Source organism: Hemitrygon akajei, chromosome 3, assembly GCF_048418815.1.
Source record: "Hemitrygon akajei chromosome 3, sHemAka1.3, whole genome shotgun sequence".
NCBI classification, from domain to species: domain Eukaryota; kingdom Metazoa; phylum Chordata; class Chondrichthyes; order Myliobatiformes; family Dasyatidae; genus Hemitrygon; species Hemitrygon akajei.
Genome location: NC_133126.1, coordinates 152,599,313 through 152,617,689, shown reverse-complemented (window position 1 = coordinate 152,617,689; position 18,377 = coordinate 152,599,313). Strand labels below are relative to the sequence as shown.

At 38.8% G+C, this 18,377-nt stretch overlaps 1 protein-coding gene across 3 annotated transcripts in view; it reads right to left on the bottom strand.

Annotated features, from left to right (window-relative positions):
• ect2 (epithelial cell transforming 2) overlaps positions 1–18,377 on the bottom strand; it is a 58,064-nt gene that overhangs the window by 6,429 nt on the left and 33,258 nt on the right. For all 3 annotated transcript variants that reach the window (XM_073041080.1, XM_073041078.1, XM_073041079.1), the window contains 5 exons: positions 12,483–12,561; positions 11,865–11,984; positions 10,128–10,266; positions 5,581–5,735; positions 4,981–5,088 (listed from right to left, as the gene is read on the bottom strand). In XM_073041080.1, coding sequence (XP_072897181.1) covers positions 4,981–5,088; positions 5,581–5,735; positions 10,128–10,266; positions 11,865–11,984; positions 12,483–12,561 — 601 coding nt within the window. The remainder of the gene's footprint in view (positions 1–4,980; positions 5,089–5,580; positions 5,736–10,127; positions 10,267–11,864; positions 11,985–12,482; positions 12,562–18,377) is intronic.

Genomic DNA, 18,377 nt, shown 5'->3' with positions numbered 1-18,377 from the left:
GAAAAGATAAAAGGTCCAGTGATCAAGAACAGGAAGAGGAGAGAAACCACAAAAGGGCAGCTTGGCAAGGTGGAAATAAGACCACAGACCATAACACATATGATCAAAATTAGGTATTTTAGCCCATTGAGTCTACTCTGCCATTTCATCATGGTCAATTTATTTTCTCTCTCAATCCCATTCTCCTACCTTCTCCTCATAAACTTTGACATTCTTCCTAATTAAGAACTGATCAACCTCCACTTCAAATATACCCAATGACTTGGCTTCCACAGGTATTTGTGGAACTGTCTGAACCTCTCAACTGTCTCCAATGTCAGCATATCCTAAACTACAATACACTGCTCATAATACATCAAATACGGTCTGACCCATGCCTTGTAAAGCCTCAGCATTACATGTTTGCTTTTATATTCTAGTCCTCTGGAAGTGAATATTAACATTGCATTTATCAAGTCAATCTGCAAGTTAATCTTTAGGGAATCCTGCACCAGGATTCCCAAGTCCCTGTACAACCCCATTTCCCAATTCACTCATTGATTAGAAAATTGCCCATGCCTTTATTACTTCTGTCAAAGAGCACGACCATACACCTATACTGGATTCTATCACAGACCCCTGCAGAACACCACTCGTCACCAGCAGCCAACCAGAAAAGGCTTCTGTTATTCCCACTCTTTGCCTTCTGCCAGTCAGCCAATGCTCTAACCATGCTAGTATCTTTTCTTTAATACCATGGGCTCTTACCATGTGAATTAGCCTCACGGGCAACATGAGGCTTTCCTGAAAATCCAAGTAAACAATGTCCACCAATTTTCCTTTGTCTAACCTGCCAGTTGTATCTTCACAGAATTTCAACAGGTTTATTAGTCAAGATTTCCACAAGGAAACCATGCTAACTTCTACCTACTTTATCATGTGCCTCCAATTACCCTGAAATCTCATCCTGAATAATGGAATCCAACATCTTCCTAACCACTATAGCCAGGCTAACTGGCATATAATTTTTTTTCTGCCCCTCTCCCTTCAGGAAGAGTGGAATTACATATACAATTTTCCAGACCTCTGGAACCATTCCAGAATCTAGTGATACTTGGGGAAAAAAAATCACTAATGCCTCCACAATCTGTCAGAAACCTCCTTGTAGTCTATATGGTCTTTTCAGATTACAAAGCACCTTCTCTTCAGTATTGGCTAATACTTTCACTTCTGCTCCCCAACACTTTTGAATTTCTGGCATGCTGTCAAGAATGACGCAAAATATTAATTCAGTTTACCCACCATCTCTTTGTTCCCCCATTACAACCTCTTCAGCATCATTTTCCAGTGGTTTAATGTCCATTTTCAATATGTACATTCAATGTCAGAGAGATGTATACAATACACATCCCGAAATTCTTTTTCTTCACAAACATCAATGAAAACAGAGACATGCCCCAAAGAATGAGTAACACTTAAATGTTAGAACCCCAAAGCCCCAACTCCCCCTCCCACACATAAGCAGCAGCAAAGCAACGACCCCCACCGCCAGTAAATAAAAACCATCGGCAACCCCCACCGAGCACTCAAGCATGCAGCAAAGCCTTGCCTCTCTTTTACTATAACTACTAATTTACTATTTCATCTTTTCTCTTTTTAAGTTACCCTTTGTTGGGTTCTATACTCCAATGTAATACTGAAACATCAGACTTTAGCTTCTCTCTTTCAAACTGCAGGGTGAATTCTATCATATTAAGACCACTGTCTCCTCAGTGTTCCTTTGAGCTCAATCATCATATATGGTTCATTACACAATATTCAATACAGAAATGTCTTTTCTCTCATAGCCTCAACCACAAGCTGCCCTAAAAAGCCAACTCTTAGGCATTCTACAAATTCCTTTTCTTGGGATCCAGCACCAACCTGATGCTCACAATCTACCTGCGTATTGAAATCTCCCATGACTATCTCCTGTTGTAATTTGTACCCCACATCCTGATTACCATTCAGAGGCTTGTATTTAATTCCCATCAGGGCCTATTCAAATAAATACCTTCAAGTCCAGTATTCATCTTTCTCAATTTTGTTTCCACGTTACCTAAAGTAAAATTCTTATCCCTTTCTAAGCTTTGCCTTATTCTGTATTCCAGACTTCAATTAGCACCCCTGCACCCTCCTTCCTTTTTACTTTATCCATACTTTCCAAGCTCTTGAACCTAGCACCATATTATTTAGTTCAAACAAACCATTCAACAAGCTGGAGGAACTCAGTAGCATCCGTGGAAACGACCAGTCAACATTTCAGGCCAAGACCCTTCATCAGGACTGAAGAGTAATGGGGCAGGGCCCTATAAAGAAGGTGGGGGGAGGGTGGGAAGGAGAAAGCTGGTAAGTGCCAGGTGAAAAACCAGTAAGAGGAAAGATCAAAGGGTGGGGGGAGGGGAAGCAGACTGAAACTGGGATGGGGGAAGGGGAATTACCAGAAGTTCCCCCATCCCAGTTTCACTCTACCTCCTCCTCCAGCTGCCTATCACCTCTCTCATGATTCTGCCTTCTTCTACTACACATAGTGCTTTCCCCTTACATTCCTTCACCTTTCCTGCCTATCCCCTCCCTGCTTCCCCTCCCCCCACCCCTTGATCTTTCCTCTTACTGGTTTTTCACCTGGCACCTACCAGCCTTCTCCTTCCCACCCTCCCCCCACCTTCTTTATAGGGCCTCTGCCCCCTCTCTCTTCAGTCCTGACGAAGGGTCTCGGCCCGAAATGTTGACTGCTCGTTTCCACGGATGCTACCCAACCTGCTGAGTTCCTCTAGCTTGTTGTACATGTTGCTTTGACCCCAGCATCTGCAGTGTACTTTGTGTATATTATTTAGTTTAAAGTCCTATTCACAAACCTAGTTATGTAATCTGCCAGGACTCTGGTCCTAGTATGATTCGGGTGAAGTCCGTTCTACTGGAACAACTCCCTTCTTCCTCAATACTGGTGCTTATGTCCTACAAGATCAAACCCACTTCTCCTACGCCAATCTTTGGGCCACACATTTAGCTCTCTGATCTTATTAACCCTGTGCCAATTTCCACATGGCTTCAGTAACAATCCAGAGAAGGCACACACTCATCAATTCAAGAACAGCATCTTCTCCTCTGCCATCAGATTTCTAAATGGACATTGAACCCATGAGCACTATCTCAACATTTCCTTAAAATCTATTTCTGCTTCTGACCTTATTTTAACTTGACTATTTAATATACAAATAGCATATATACTTACTGTAATTTGTTTTTTATATTTATCATGTATTGCATTGTACAGCTGCAACAAATTTAACAATATATGCTAGTGATATTAGACTTTATTCTGATCTACAAAGCTCCCTGACTTGCTTCAAAAATTTTGTGCAGATGTTATCTACAATGCTAATGAAACAGGCCTTTTTCTATCATGCCACACTGGACAGTTCCCTTTGCTATAAACACATATCAGGTTCAAAGAAAGCAAAGAATCGCATAACAGTTGTTCAAATATGTCAGGAACTGAAAAAGAAATTTTTGGTTATAACCATATAACAATTACAGCACAGAAACAGGCCATCTCGGCCCTTCTAGTCCGTGCCGTTATAGGGAAAAACATTAAGCCTCAATACTTTAAGGGGCCAAGAGTGGATAATCGAGTACTAAGCTAGTAAGAATTCATGGGGATTTCGGAAACTTTTTAAAAAATGGCGGATGAATTGGGATATGGAGCTATAGCACAAATCAATCAAAATTCTTCTGCTTGTTAACAATTATACAACACATCATAATGTAGAATGTTTGAGAAGCATCCAGCTGGAATTTCTGTCTGCCAGTACAACATCCATGGTGCAGGGATATACGAATCATAAAAAATAAAGACATTGTATGACTGAAAGTTGGTGAACAACATTCTCGAAGCAATTGAAGAAACTCTTCTGACGTCATCTTCAACAGTCAAGAAACTGAATGCAAGGGTTAACCTTCTACAGGCAGTACAGTTTGTCAGTGACAGTTGGCGAGAAATAAGCAGCAAGACAATTCAGAACTCTTTTGCTCACTGCAGTTTCAAGCATTCAGGCATGACGATGTCAGAAATAGCCGGAAGTGAAAATAAAATTTCACTACTTCTACAAATTAAGAACTACGAAGAATTTGATGGTATTAACAATCATCTTGAATATTACAATGAAAAAGATGATTTAGGGGCTGCAATCATCAAAAGTGTTGTACCAGAACACCAAGGTGGGAAATATGAATATGAGGCATGAAAAGTGAGGAGGATGACACAACTGAACCTGAGCTAGTGGCTACACACGATGCCAGGAAATTTACTGTTGGATTACAACATTACTTCATGCAAGAAACAATGAAAGCAGTCCATTATCTGCAGGTTTCAGTGATGATTTTGTTCATTTACAGTCAAAAGAACATGCTAGTGTTTACTCAATGAATTCCTCTATGTAACCATTACGAACTAATACACTTTTACAGTATAGTATGATACTTGTAGTATGCAAGACTTCTGCACAGTTCCGCATATTAAGGAGGAAGATGGTTGGCAAACAGAAATAAAAGAACTTAGCTTTGTATTAGCTCAGTAGTATTAAGTGTTATTTGGCAACTAGAAAGACATAATGTGCAGTACTGTGCAAAGATTTTCGGCATCCTAGCTATACATATGTGCCTAAGACTTCTGCAGTTTTATATGTGGCTTGATAATAAATTTACTTTGAACTTAATCAATATTATGGATGTAGCACATTTTAAGTCTTATGCTTAATACGTTAAACAATCATTTCATTACAAGACTTGATAATGTTCTATTAAAATTCAATTGGGCTAAATAAATACTAATTGAAAGGGACCAACTTCAAATCAGTAACCTCAGTAAAACTTCCCAATAATCAATCTTCTTTTATAAAGTTGAGGTTCAAAACTTGCAATCTTCTATAAATGTTGAAACAGGTTAAATTAATGACATACCTTCTTTGAAGTCTTTTTAAATGCTCTTGATGCTTTGCTTAATGTGCTATCCATATCTTTTGTGTTCACTTCTAAAAATTCTGGGTCTGTGTTAAAAATAATATTCTCCTAGAAAAACAAACTCAGATTAAAGCAAGTGTGTAACTAATTAAGAGCATGAATGCACACTGTAAATGAGCTTGTGATGTATAGACTAAGGAATCATTGTTTGGTTAAAAGTGTGCAAATAATTAAATGATCAAGTTTACCAGAAAAATGGCCATAGGAATTCACAAGATTCAGAGTATAAACATGAACTAGAAGAAATTATAAATAAAAAGGTAAAAATGAATCATTTGAAAAGAAAAATAACCAACTGATAGGATTGCAATCACAAATTTATAGTCTTGCTTATTCTAATGTTGAGGGAAAAATAAATACCTTGAAGAAATAGAATAGAGTAGTAAGAAATTGTGAAAGTAAAATAATCAGGATTAATAGCAAATTGTGTAAAGATCAGTCCGTAGTAATCTATGTAGACAAATAAGTCTGGCCAACAGAGAAGATGCACAAAATGTTCCTCTTCCTCGAAGATATTATTCAAAATCTTCCACAACTTACTGCATCTGCCTTGCAAATGGTGTTTGCCACATGTCGACAAAGCAACTTCAACCAACTGTCCTTCTTGGGCTCCTCCATAATTAATTGGAAACTGAACAGTAGATTTGATTGTTCTGTAGGAGGTCGTACCAACAGGGCAAAGGCACTGCAGCAATCTGTAATACAATTAAGAATTTTATACAACATACACAAGAAACATTAAAAGGATGATGGTGGTTCACTACTGCTGTAACCCACCCATTTCAAGGTTCAATGTGTTGTGTGTTCAACAGTGCTCTTCTGCACAACACTATTGTAAAATATGGTTATTTCGGTTATTTTTGCCTACCTGTCAGCTTAAACCAATCTGGCCATTCTCCTCTCTCTTATTAAAATGGTGTTTTCACCCACAGAACTGCTAAACTCTAGATAAATGTTTTTCAGACCACTCTCTGTGAACTCTAAAGATTGTTGCATGTGAAAATCCCAGGACATCAGTAATTTTTGAGATACTCAAACACACCATCTAGCACTAACAATCATTCCACGGTCAAAGTCATTTAGATCACATTTCTTCCTCATTCTAATGTTTGGTCTGAACAACAACTGAACCTCTTGACCACGTCTGCATACTTTTCTGCATCGAATGTATAAGCAATATTTACAAGAAAAATACATTAATGCCCAGGAACTTAAATCTGCTGAGTCTGTCTACCCCAGATCCCCCAGTGTAGAATGGCGCTTGTTTGTCTCCCGTGCCACCCCCCCCACCCCCAAATTTCCTGAAGCCCACAATCAGCTCTTTAGGTTTGCTGACAATGACGGCACCATTCACACAAATATCCAGTGCCTCCCTGGCTGGACTGAAAGGCTACAGAGATTTCAGACATCACACCAAATTTAAAATCAATTGCAGTTCAATAGATGGATCACCTACATGGCACCTCTGGCTGAACATAGATTTGAATGTCTTCTAACACGGTCATACTGGACCCCATCATCTTCAAGAACAGGGATGGTTTTGTGACCTCTTCCTCCCATTAGCATCTCTAATCATCTGCCATGACAGGATTTGGTAGATATACAATTTCAAATGTGTTCTAATGGCTAATTTCACTTAGCTCCAACTTAGCACATTGTTTTTGCTGTATTAGACACGTAGTGCATATAGCTTCACTCATCTGGCAACTCAATTTTTGTGGTTAGGTCACTAAGTACACCCATATTCTACAAAAAGATTCTTTGATCACTGGACTTTGAGGGATACAAATAATTTACAATTTAAACTTTCATCATTAGTACTCAACAATTAAACATTGATTCACATTTTCTTTTAGAAAGGAATATTATTGAATTTCATGCTCAATAATTCATAACATCTACTAGTCATCATTGGAAATGCCAAGGCAGATTTATAAATAAGGGTCACAGCATGGATTCAAATCTGCACTTTCCCCAATTTCAGTATGTATTTTCTTCATCCCAGCTGTTCTGATAATGAAGCTTCCTGAAATGGTCTCATGAATTTTAGTCATTACTCTTAAGTAATCTTTTACGTTCAAAGATAAACATTCTAGTGCTGAAGTTCTGACGTGCCCAAAGATAACATGCACGTAACATGATAAGTAGCATGATAACATGATATGTAGCAAACATGTTATCATGATAACATGATATGTAGCAAACATGTTATCATGATAACATGATAAGTAGCAAATAGCTACTGGTGAAGCATCAAATATTTGATACATTAGGAAGGTGGTGATATGCTCTTCATCTTTTTGCAAAGCTTCTATGCACTTTCAAAGAAACATGTCAAGTTTATTGTCATTTAACTATACACATGTATACCGTCAAATGAGACGTTTCTCAGAACCAGGGTGTAAAGCACAGTAGTTCACATAACATACAATAACTTATGAAACTAAAATCTATGGATGAATTACACATAAATAAAGTGCATAAATTAAATATTATAAGGTACAGAACAGATCAACCAGTGACACTTTGAATGCAATGCAGCAAGGAGTTCAGAAGCCTAAGAAACTGTTTCCCATTCTGACTGTTCTTGTTTCTATGCATCAGTGTCTCCTGATTGACGGAAGAAAGTCAAAGAGGATGCTAGATGGATGGGTGGGATCCTCAATAATACTAAGGCCTCTGCATATGCAGCACTCCTGATAAATACAATGGATGGTAGGGAGACCCACATGATACTCCCAGCTGTTCTCACCATCTTTTGTAAGGACTTCCGGTCCGATGCTTGGCTACTCACATATCAGATGGCGATACAACTCAATGGTGCTCCTATAAAATGCAGTTAAGATGGGGGTAGGGGCTGGGGGGTTGTAGAAGAAGCCTTGCTTGCCACAATCTCTTTAGGAAGTGGAGCTGCTGTTGTGCCTTCTTGATCAGGGAGTTGATATAAAGGGACCAGGAGGTCATCTATGATGTGCACTCCCAGGGACTTGGTGCACTTAATTCTTTATGGAGAAGCCATGTATTCGCAGAAGAGAATGGTTCATCTACACCTCCCTGAAGTCCACAAGGGTTTCCTTGACCACCTTCAGGTTCAGATTTAGGTTGTTGTGTTCACACCAATCCACCAGCTGCTCTACTTCCTCTCCGTATTCCATCTAATCAGTAAATGCACTATATATTGTTATGAGTGATGAACAGTTCTGATGGACAATGGGGTGCAGAGTTACCCATCCCCCCCCGAGAATCACGAACCATTACTGTTGCTATGCTGCTCATGAGAGAGAGAGATGAAAAACATGCAAGAACATCTGCTACAGATAAGAGAGGGGAGAGAGACTTGTTGATTTACTGTATTATGACTTCTGCAAGGGTTATTTATCTTCTACCATTTTGCCCATTAACATTCCTCAGTGGACTGCAGGAGTGGGCTGGTTTGATGGACACAGTCATTCAAAATTGATTGATAGCTGAGACCCCATGAATAGGGATAAAAGACAGGTCTGGAGAGACACCCTTCAGACACACCAGTGGACACTGATTGAGTGTTGGAACCCACAGGAAAGGTGGGGGCATCGGAGACTGAACCAGGAGGTCGGTCAGTTGAACTCACAGTGTTACAGCAGGGCCGGTGGGGACTTGTGTGTGTGTCCACTCATGCCAGAGTGACGAGTCCACCACAGAAGAACGGTCTAGCTGAATGACAGAGGGGTCATAACTGAATGGCCACAACAACACGACGGATTAAGAAAGGAGTAAAAGGTTTGCCTGCCACAACAGTTGCTGTTACATCTTACTCGCGCTCTCTCTCCAACAATTACAACACAACAACCATATCTACCTCAGCACGCATGAACTAAACTGAACTTTATACTTTTCTATGACAATTCATTCACCCCTAGACATCGATAGAGCTTGTTTATTATTGCTTATTATTATTCCTACACTTTTAGGTTTATTATTGCTAACTTGTGTTATCTATATATTTGCATTATTGGTGTTGATTTGCTTATTTTACTAATAAACACCTTTGAATATAGTACCACCAGACTCCAACTGATTCTTCTTTCTCTGCTGGTCAGACACCCAGTTATGGGGTACGTAACAAAATATATAAAATCATAGATACATGACTTTACGGCACCCATCCCAATCCAGAAACACCGTAAGGATACCTACACAGACAATCATAAGTTAACTTATTAGCAAAATATTTGTATGCAAGTTTAATACAATACAGTGGATTCTGGTTAACTGGACCATCAGTTAATCAAGGCAGCTGCTTATTGGGGACAAATCGTAAGAACAAAAACTAAATCAAGAAAATAGCCAGAATTTCCTTTGTTTATTTGGGGCATGGTGCAGCTGAATTGCAGGAGACTGTTGCCAGACGGTTTCTAACTAGCATCAGATAGGTGCTTGTGTTCAATAAAGTGGTTTTTGTCACTGACAGTTGGTGAGGAATAAGCAGTACAGCAATTCAGAACTGTTTTGCTTATTATGCTTTCAAGCATTCAGGCTTGGAGATGCCAGAAATGGCTAGGAGTGAAAATGAAACAATTTCACTACTTCAATAAGTAGGAACTATAAAAAATTATAAGGTATTGACAATCACCTTGAATGCTCCAGTGAAAATGAAGATTTGGAGGATGCAACAGTTGACAGTATTGTATGAAGGTAGCCCATTATCTACATGAGGCATCTGCGTTGATCTCGTTCATTTACAATCAAGAGAACATGGCAGTGTATGCTGAATTTCTCCGTTGATAAATATTAAGAACTAATTCAGTTTTATATTACTGTATTTGCTCTGTTTTGTTTAAACACAATTTGTTACTCAGTAAAACGGTAGTTTGTCTTTTTTTTAAAAACTTTTTAAACTATTTCCATTAAGCTTCAGTGAATTTGGGCAGCCACTTAATTGTGCCAAAAATGCACTGTTCTCAATTATCCAGAATTCACTCTATCTTTAATCTAAAACCTACCTGATAAATTCTTAATAGGTACATGGGCTGAGGAGCCAAATGGAAGAATAAGGAAAAAAAAATCAAGTTTTAAAATACCTTTTCAAAGCAAACTTTTGCACTGACCTTCAGTCTCCTTAATATCCAATACTTTTTTTATCTGAGAAAGAGGCATCAGCACAATGTGTTTGAGGGATGCATGTGGTCGTGTTTGACCATGAGGACTCTTGAAAGAACTAATTACTTTATGGCGTTTTCTTGCTATCTGTAAATAAAATTGCCAACAACAAATATGTACCAAAAACACAGGAAATAATTAACATTTTGTGTCAAATCTCTAAGGCATAAACAATATTTTTTCCAATAAGACAATTTTTATTATGAAAATAAAACATAAATAACCTCTCTAGTTTTAAAATTTGTAACTTTTGCAACCTATGAGGTAAACTATATACATTTACGTCAGAAACATCAACCACCCTACCCCCAAAAGCATTTTAAATGCTTGTAGTTGCCTCAAATTTACTAATGTTCATGTTTTCCCATTATCCTTTATGCTGCACAAGTTAAAATTATGAGATTGTTGTAAAAATGCTGTTTTTTAAAACTTGTCCTTGGGTTCACGTTTACCAGTAGGCATAGAAAGACTATTTTCTTGTCATAATTCATTGTAAATTGATGAGCTTGCACAAATGGAATTAGTAAAAGGATTAGTATTAGTTTGAAATGGCTTTGGCACCCCATTCCTGATTATCTTCAGTAAAAGCCATTTATACACAGATGGAAGAAAGGAACTTAAAATACAATGAATGTAAAATGCTGGAAGTACAAGGAATAGGCAGGTGCTGCAGAGTATATCACATCATGTACTTCTCCATACTAATTTTGTTCTTCAGCACTCAGCCTGCAGACTTGTATGCCTTGGCATCTCATGTGCTCATCTGAATAACTTTCATGAGAACATGGTCCTCTCTGGTAGCATGTTTAACATTTTAAACATCCCCTAGATGGCTGAGGGAGTGGGGGGAGAATCTATTTCAAATTTCCTCAATCTCCAGCTGATCAAAGTTGTTCTGCAGCCAAGGACTACTCTTTTCACAGATGATACTATGATTGTAAACTTACTCAATCAACCTTCCACATTCACATCATAAGTCATAGCAAGAGTCCCAGATGTGATCATCTTTTATTTTGTCAATATTCTTCTAATGATTTGTGGACAAATGCATTTAGGGTCTAGTAATTTCCTTCATGTGCTCAACTAGTAGCAATAACTGGATGCACGTTCTACTAATGTTTAGTATTCCAATCTACAAGTTCTCTCCATTGTTCTTAAAAGAAACTCAAGCAAAATTATTCCAAGTACATGACTATGATAATGGCAAAGATGATCTTCAATATTTTTAATGAAAACTAAAAATAAACCTGCAGATACTGCAAATCTGAGATAAAACCAGAAACTACTGGAAGCTGCTCCGCTTTCCACAGGGAACTTAAACAGGAACAATTTACAGCATTTTCTGTTCTGCTGAAGGCTTCACAGTATTTTCTGGTTTTATTTCAGATTTCTTTTTTAATTAAACGTTAAACTGACTTACTGAAAAAACATAGCAAATAAGAGCTTTCAGCTACAAATCCAGTTACATTAAATTGCTGAGATTTATTACGTCTAATGCAAGCAATTTCAAAGTTTTGTTTTAAAATCAATTTTTGAACTTCCCTTTAACTTAAAAATCTATATTTTGAAACTCATGCATTTTGCAATTAAACCTGCACATTTATGTACTCATCAAACCACTATTAAAAAGGTCTTCTACTTGTAACCAATTCATTTATCTTCTAAATGCTTCAATGCGCTCTTACCTCAAGGCAGTCATTAAATAGGAATAAAGTGACTTGTTCCCCTCGGTCACACAACTCATCATCCAGTGCAATTGTTTCCACTCGCTGGACAAGGTTGCGGTGAGATGATAGCAAGTTGGCCTATATAACAGAGAAGTGAAGAGTCAGTGTGGCTAACATGATATTTTTTCTAAACCTTTTAGTGAAGGGTTTCGGCCCGAAACGTCGTCACTACCTCCTCCCATAGATGCTGTCTTGCCTGCTGAGTTCTGCCAGCATTTTGTGTTTTTATTTAGTGAATTTTGAACTGGGCAGACTCAAAACAACAAATAACCATTTCACCCCTGAACAAAACTGGTGTGTAAACTTCCCAAATCGTGATTTTGCACATTCTGAACTTGTGTCTTTAAAATGGCTGACATGCTCAAAATATACAGTTGTCATATATTGAATCATTCCCGCTATTATTGTTCATGGCCCTTGCAGACAGAGCTCTCACTTTTATATTCTCCAATTTTCAAACATTTGATGCTCTACACAAATTAAACAAAATCATAAAAGTGATTATGAAATCACAAATACATCCAGAGATTACCAAATTAGATAGTCCTAGTTATTCATACTATTATATATACTCACAGGACAACCATCAACTTCATAGACAATGTCAAAGATTTGTCTTTGACCTTCAGTTTTTCTTTTATCTTCATTGATATGCCTAAAAAAAAGATTGTAATGCCTTATGCAAAATAAATTAACAAAGTAAGAGACAAGAGACTGATCGTGCTGGGATCACTCTCCCTGCTGCGCAAGAGGCTGAGGGGTGACCTTATAGAAATTTACAAAATTATAAGGAACAAAAATAAAGTGAAAGGTCACAGTCTTTTTTTCTACAATTAAAAAGTCTAAAGCTAGAGTACAGATTTGAGAGACGGAAAAGATATAGAGTCACGTTTCTCCAGAGGCTGGTGGCGTATGGAACAAGCTAAGAGTAAGTGGCAGAGGTGATGCTACACCATGTTCAAGACATCTGGACGGGTACAGAGAGATATGGACAAAATGCAGGCAAGTGAGACTACCTCAGGTAGGCACCTTGGTTTTCATGGGCAAGTTGAGACAAAGGGCCTGTTGTTTTCATACTGCACACCTCTATGACTAATAACTTATAAATAATTCAACTAATCTTAACACCTGACCAAGTGGAAAGTAACTATATCTAATATGATAGAAAAATAAAAAATATTAGTAGACTGGTCAAACTGAAGTGTTATTTAATTGAGTCGATAGTAAATTCAGTACATACAAATGTCATCACTGATTTAAGGTTCTTATGCATGTCAAAAATGCAGCATAACCTATTGAAACCCCAACTTCAAACAATAATGCTCATAACATTGGGAGGTGAAGCAGCATTTCCCAAACAAATTATAAAAACTACATTGTGGAATATTTGGGCATCCAATAACAAGCACTTCTGTTTTCTGAATAGCAAGGAACTAAAAGGCTAGGTCCAATTATAGAATTAATTAGGGCCAAATTCAATTATAAACAACAGAAAATTAAAATTTCCATAAAGCAGAGTCCCTTCATAAAGCTAGCTTTATTTTAACATGGAACAGTACAGCACAGGAACAGGATTTTCAGCCCATATCTGTGACAACGATGATGTCAAATTAAATTAATTACACCTGCCTGCACATGACCTATATATATTCATTCCCAGAATCTTCTTGTGCCTGTCTAAATACCTCTAATAGCAGTATTGGATCTGCTTCCATCATCCACACCCCCCATCCTGTGTGTTCCAGCTACTACCTTCACTGTATAAAACTTGCCCTGTATAAAATAAATGCCCTCTGTATCTCCTCTAGACATTCCCCACTGTCACTTTAAACCTATGCCCACTAGTGTTTGACATTTTCACCCTGGGAACAACTCTGATTATCTACCCCACATATATACACCTCAATTTTTAAAACAAATGAACTTAATATCCCCCTTTAGCCTCCAAAGATAGAGAGGAAAGTCCCAGCAACATTATGATGAACCTCTTCAGCCTCTCTAAAGTATTCACAGCATTCCTGTCATGCAGGGACTAAAATTTTATGCCACTGCAATGCAACTTCCATAAGTGTATACTCAATGTCTTGACCAATGCAGACAAGTAACCATATGACATCTTTGCCTTATACATCATTTCTAACTAATTCTGTGGCCACTTCCAGGGAAATGCAGATATGCACACCAAGATCATCAATGCTTTCAAGGGCACTGCCCTTTACAACAGACTTTCTCCTTACATTTGACCTTACAAGGAGGAACGTTTCATACCTGTCAGGATAAATCTCTACATACCATTACTTTGCCCATATCTGTAACTGATCTACATACTGCTGTTTCTTTTGATAACCTTTTCACTATTATGCCAAGGGTTCCCAATCTTTAATATGCCAAAGATCCCTATCATTAACCAAGGGGTCCATGGTCTCCAGATTGGCAACACCTGCATTACACCATCATTTTTGAGTCCTCTGCAGACTTACTAATTAATCCAGACTTTTTTTCCCCCAAATACAGCACTGATTCCTGTAGAAAACCACTAGTTGCAGACCTCCAGTACTGCCCCATTTTCTACACCAAGCCTGTTTTGGATCCAATCTACCAAGTCATCATGGATCCCATGAAGAAGGCCTTATAAATATATAGTCCACAGAGACTGTACCTACTGCCCCTCCCTCTATCATCTTTGTCACCTCCTTGAAAATGCCATCATGTTTGTATGAGCTGGCCCACACAAAACCATGTTAATAACCATGTTTTTTTTCCCAAATGAGAGTAAATCTATCCTACCACCAGTATAAAGCTCACCAGCCTACAATTTGCCATATTATCCTTATTGTCCTTAAACAAAGAAAGAAACATTCACTTTGGGGTCTCACCTGTATACAGAAGACACAAAAATCTCTATCAAAGAATTGGTCGTGGAGCATTGCACCACAGAAACCCTCCACCTCATCCAGTCTCTACTGCAACATTTTTCTACCAAGTCCCATTGACCCACATCTGGATCATTGCTCTTCATACCTCTCCCATCCATGTAATCATCCAAACTGCCATTAAATATTGCAACAGATCCTGCATCCACAATTCCACTAGCATCTCGTTTCACACTTGAAGTTCCCATCAGGTTGCCCTTAAATAGCTCACCTTTCAACCTTAAGCTTTTGTCTTACCAACCTCACTCTCTGGGCTTCTCCCACGAAGCCAACGTCAAATCAAATTTACTCCTTCATCCTGAATGCCAGATGACAGAACCTTCCTGACGAACCTCAGGCTACCTGGCCTGCTGAGTTCCTCCAGCATTCTCTGCGTTGACGAGCCTCCTATGTGGGACCTTGTCAAGGACCTTGCTAAAATCTATGTACACAACATCCACTGCTTTCTTTCAACTTTTCTGGCAACTTTCCCCTAAAAACTCCAAGTTTGGTTAGACAAGACACTCAAAACCACGTAAGCTATTCTTGATCAAACATTATTCAAACACATATATCCAGTCTCTTAAAATCCCTTCCAGTAATTTATCCACTACAGATGTCAGACTCCCCAATCTATAATTTCCCAGTTTATTCTTCGACCCCTTCTTGAATGAAACAACCTGAGCTAATTTCCAGTAATCCAGCACCTCACCCACAGCCAAAGAAATTTTAAATACCTCTGCCAAGGGTTCTGCAATTTCAGCACTAGCCTTTCACAAAGTCCAAGGGGACACCTTGTCAAGCTCTGGGGACTTGTCCACTGTAATTTCCCTCAAGGCAGCAAGCATCTCCTCTTCTGTAATCTGGTCCATGACATCTCTGCTGTTTTGCCTCAGTTCTATAAACATTGTCCATCTCCCAAATAAACACAGATGCAGAAGATCCATTTAAGATCTCCATTTCTTTTGCATCCATGCATAGATGATCAAGCTGATCTTCAAGTGGACCAATTTTGACCCTTGCTATCTGTTTGCTGTTATCCAAGGATACACATTGTATCAAAAGGGTAGGAAGAGAGGCAGGGGGAATGGGGTGGCTCTGCTGGTAAAAAATGAAATCAAATCCTTAGACAGAGGTGACATAGGATCAGAAGATGTAAAATCCCTGTTGGGAGAGTTAAGAAACTGGAAGAGTAAAGAGACCCTGATTGGAGTTACATTTAGGCCCTCGAACAGTAGCCAAGATGTGAGCTACAAATTACAATAGGAGATAGAAAATATATGTCAAAAGAACAATGTTAGATTAGTCACAGAGGATTTCAATATGCAGGTAGATCAGGAAAATCAGGTTGGTTGTGGATACCATGACAGAGAATTTGTAGAATGGCTGTTTAGAACAGCTCGTGGTTGAGCCCACTATGGGAAAGCTTATACTGGACTGCATTTTGTGTAATGAACCAGATTTGATTAGGGAGTTCAAGGTAAAGGAACACTTCGGAGGCAGTGATCATATTATAGAATTCGGCCTGCAATTTGAGAGGGAGAAGATAAAGTCAGATGTATCAGTGTTACAATGGAATAAAGGCAATTATAGAGGCACATGAGAGGAGCTATCAAATTTGATTGAAAGGGGATACTAGCAGGGATGATGGCAGAAGAGCAATAGCTGGAGTTTCTAACAGAAATTCAGAAGGAAGGGATAGATACATCCCAAAGTAAAAGTATTCTAAAGACAAGTTGATGCAATTGTGGCTGACAAGGGAAGTCAAAAACAACTAAAGCAAAAGAGAAGGCATATAATAGAGCAAAAATTTGCAGAAAGGTAGAGGACTGGGAAGCTTCTAAAAATCATCAGAAGAATGTGGTAGCTAAAGAAATTGTGGAGACGTTAGTAACGATCTCTCAAGAATCACTAGATTCTGGCTTGGTTCTTGAGCACTGGAAAGTTGAAAATGCCACTCTCTTCAAGAAGGGAGAGGCAGAAGAAAGGAAATTAAAGGCCAGTTAGCCTGAACTCAGTGGCTAGGAATATGTTGGATTTGCTTGTTGACAATGAGGTCTCAGGGTACTTGGAGGCACATGATAAAATAGGCTGTAGTCAGTATGGTTTCCTTAAGGAAATCGGTTGGAATTCTTTGAGGAAGTAAAAGCAGGATAGACAAAGGAGAATTAGTGGATGTTGTGTAATTGGATTTTCAGAAGGTCTTTAACAAGGTGTCACACATGATGCTGCTTAACAAGATGCTATGGTATTACAGGAAAGATACTTGCATGGATAAAGGATTGGCTGGTTGGCAGGAGGCAAAAATTGGAAATAAAGGGGTTCTTTTCAGGTTGACAGCTGGTGGAGTTCAGCAGGAGTCGGTGTAGGGACTGCTTCTTTTTACGTTATATACCAATGATTTGGATGATAAAATTGATGGTTTTGTGGTCAATACGAAGATAGGTGTTGAGGAAGTAGGGAGACTTAAGACAGATTAAGAAAATGGGCAAAGAAGTGGCAGATGGAATATAGCATCAGGAAGTCATACACTTTGGCTGAAGATACAAAAAATGTGGACCATTTTCTAACAGGCAGAAAATTTAAAAATCCTGGGTACAATGGGACTTAGGAGTCCTTGTACAGGATTTCCTAAAGGTTAACTTGCAGGTGTCGGTGGTGAGAAAAGCAAATGCAACATTAGCATGTATTCCTTGAGGACCAGAATATAAAAGCAAGGTTGTAATGCTGAGACTTTATAAGGCACTGGTGAGGTCTCATTTAAAGTATAGTGAGCAGTTTTGGACTTCTTATCCAAGAAAGAATATGCTGACATCGGAGAGGATTCAGAGGAGGCACATGAGAATGATTTAGGGAATGAAAGGGTTATGTTATGAGGAGCGTTTGATGACTCTGGGCATTGTACTTGCTGTAATTTAGAAGAATGAAGTGGGAATCTAATCGAAACCTATTGAAAGCTGAAAGGCCCAGATAGGGTAGATGTGGAGAGGATGTTTCCCATAGCTGGACAGTCTAGGACCAGAGGGCCTCAGAGTAAAGGGATGTCCATTTAGAAAGGAAATGGAGTGGAATTTCTTGAACCAGAGGGTGGGGAATCTGTGGAATTTGTTGCCACAGGTGGCTGTGGAGGCCAGGTCATGGGGTGTTATTTAAGGCGGAGGTTGATGGGTCATGATTAGGCAGGGTGTGAAAAATTAAGGGGAGAAGGCAGGAGAAAGGTAAAATGGATCAGACATGATGAAATGAGGGAGCAGACTGAATGGGCCAAATGGCATAATTCTGCTCCCAAGTCTCCTGGTGTTAATATATTTGAAGAAACCACTGGGAGTCTCCTTCACCTTGTCTTCCAGAGCAATCTCATGCTTTCTTTCAGTTTTCCTGATGTCACTTTAAAGCATACTCTTGCATTTCTTCCACTCAAGCACCTCTTTTCTTCCTTGCTGCCTATACCTGCTATGCATCTCCTTCTTAACAAGGGCCTCAATATGCCTCAAAAACCAAAGCCTCAGCATCTTCTCTCTTGCCTTTCAATTCCTAGAGATTTCATATCTTAATGTTC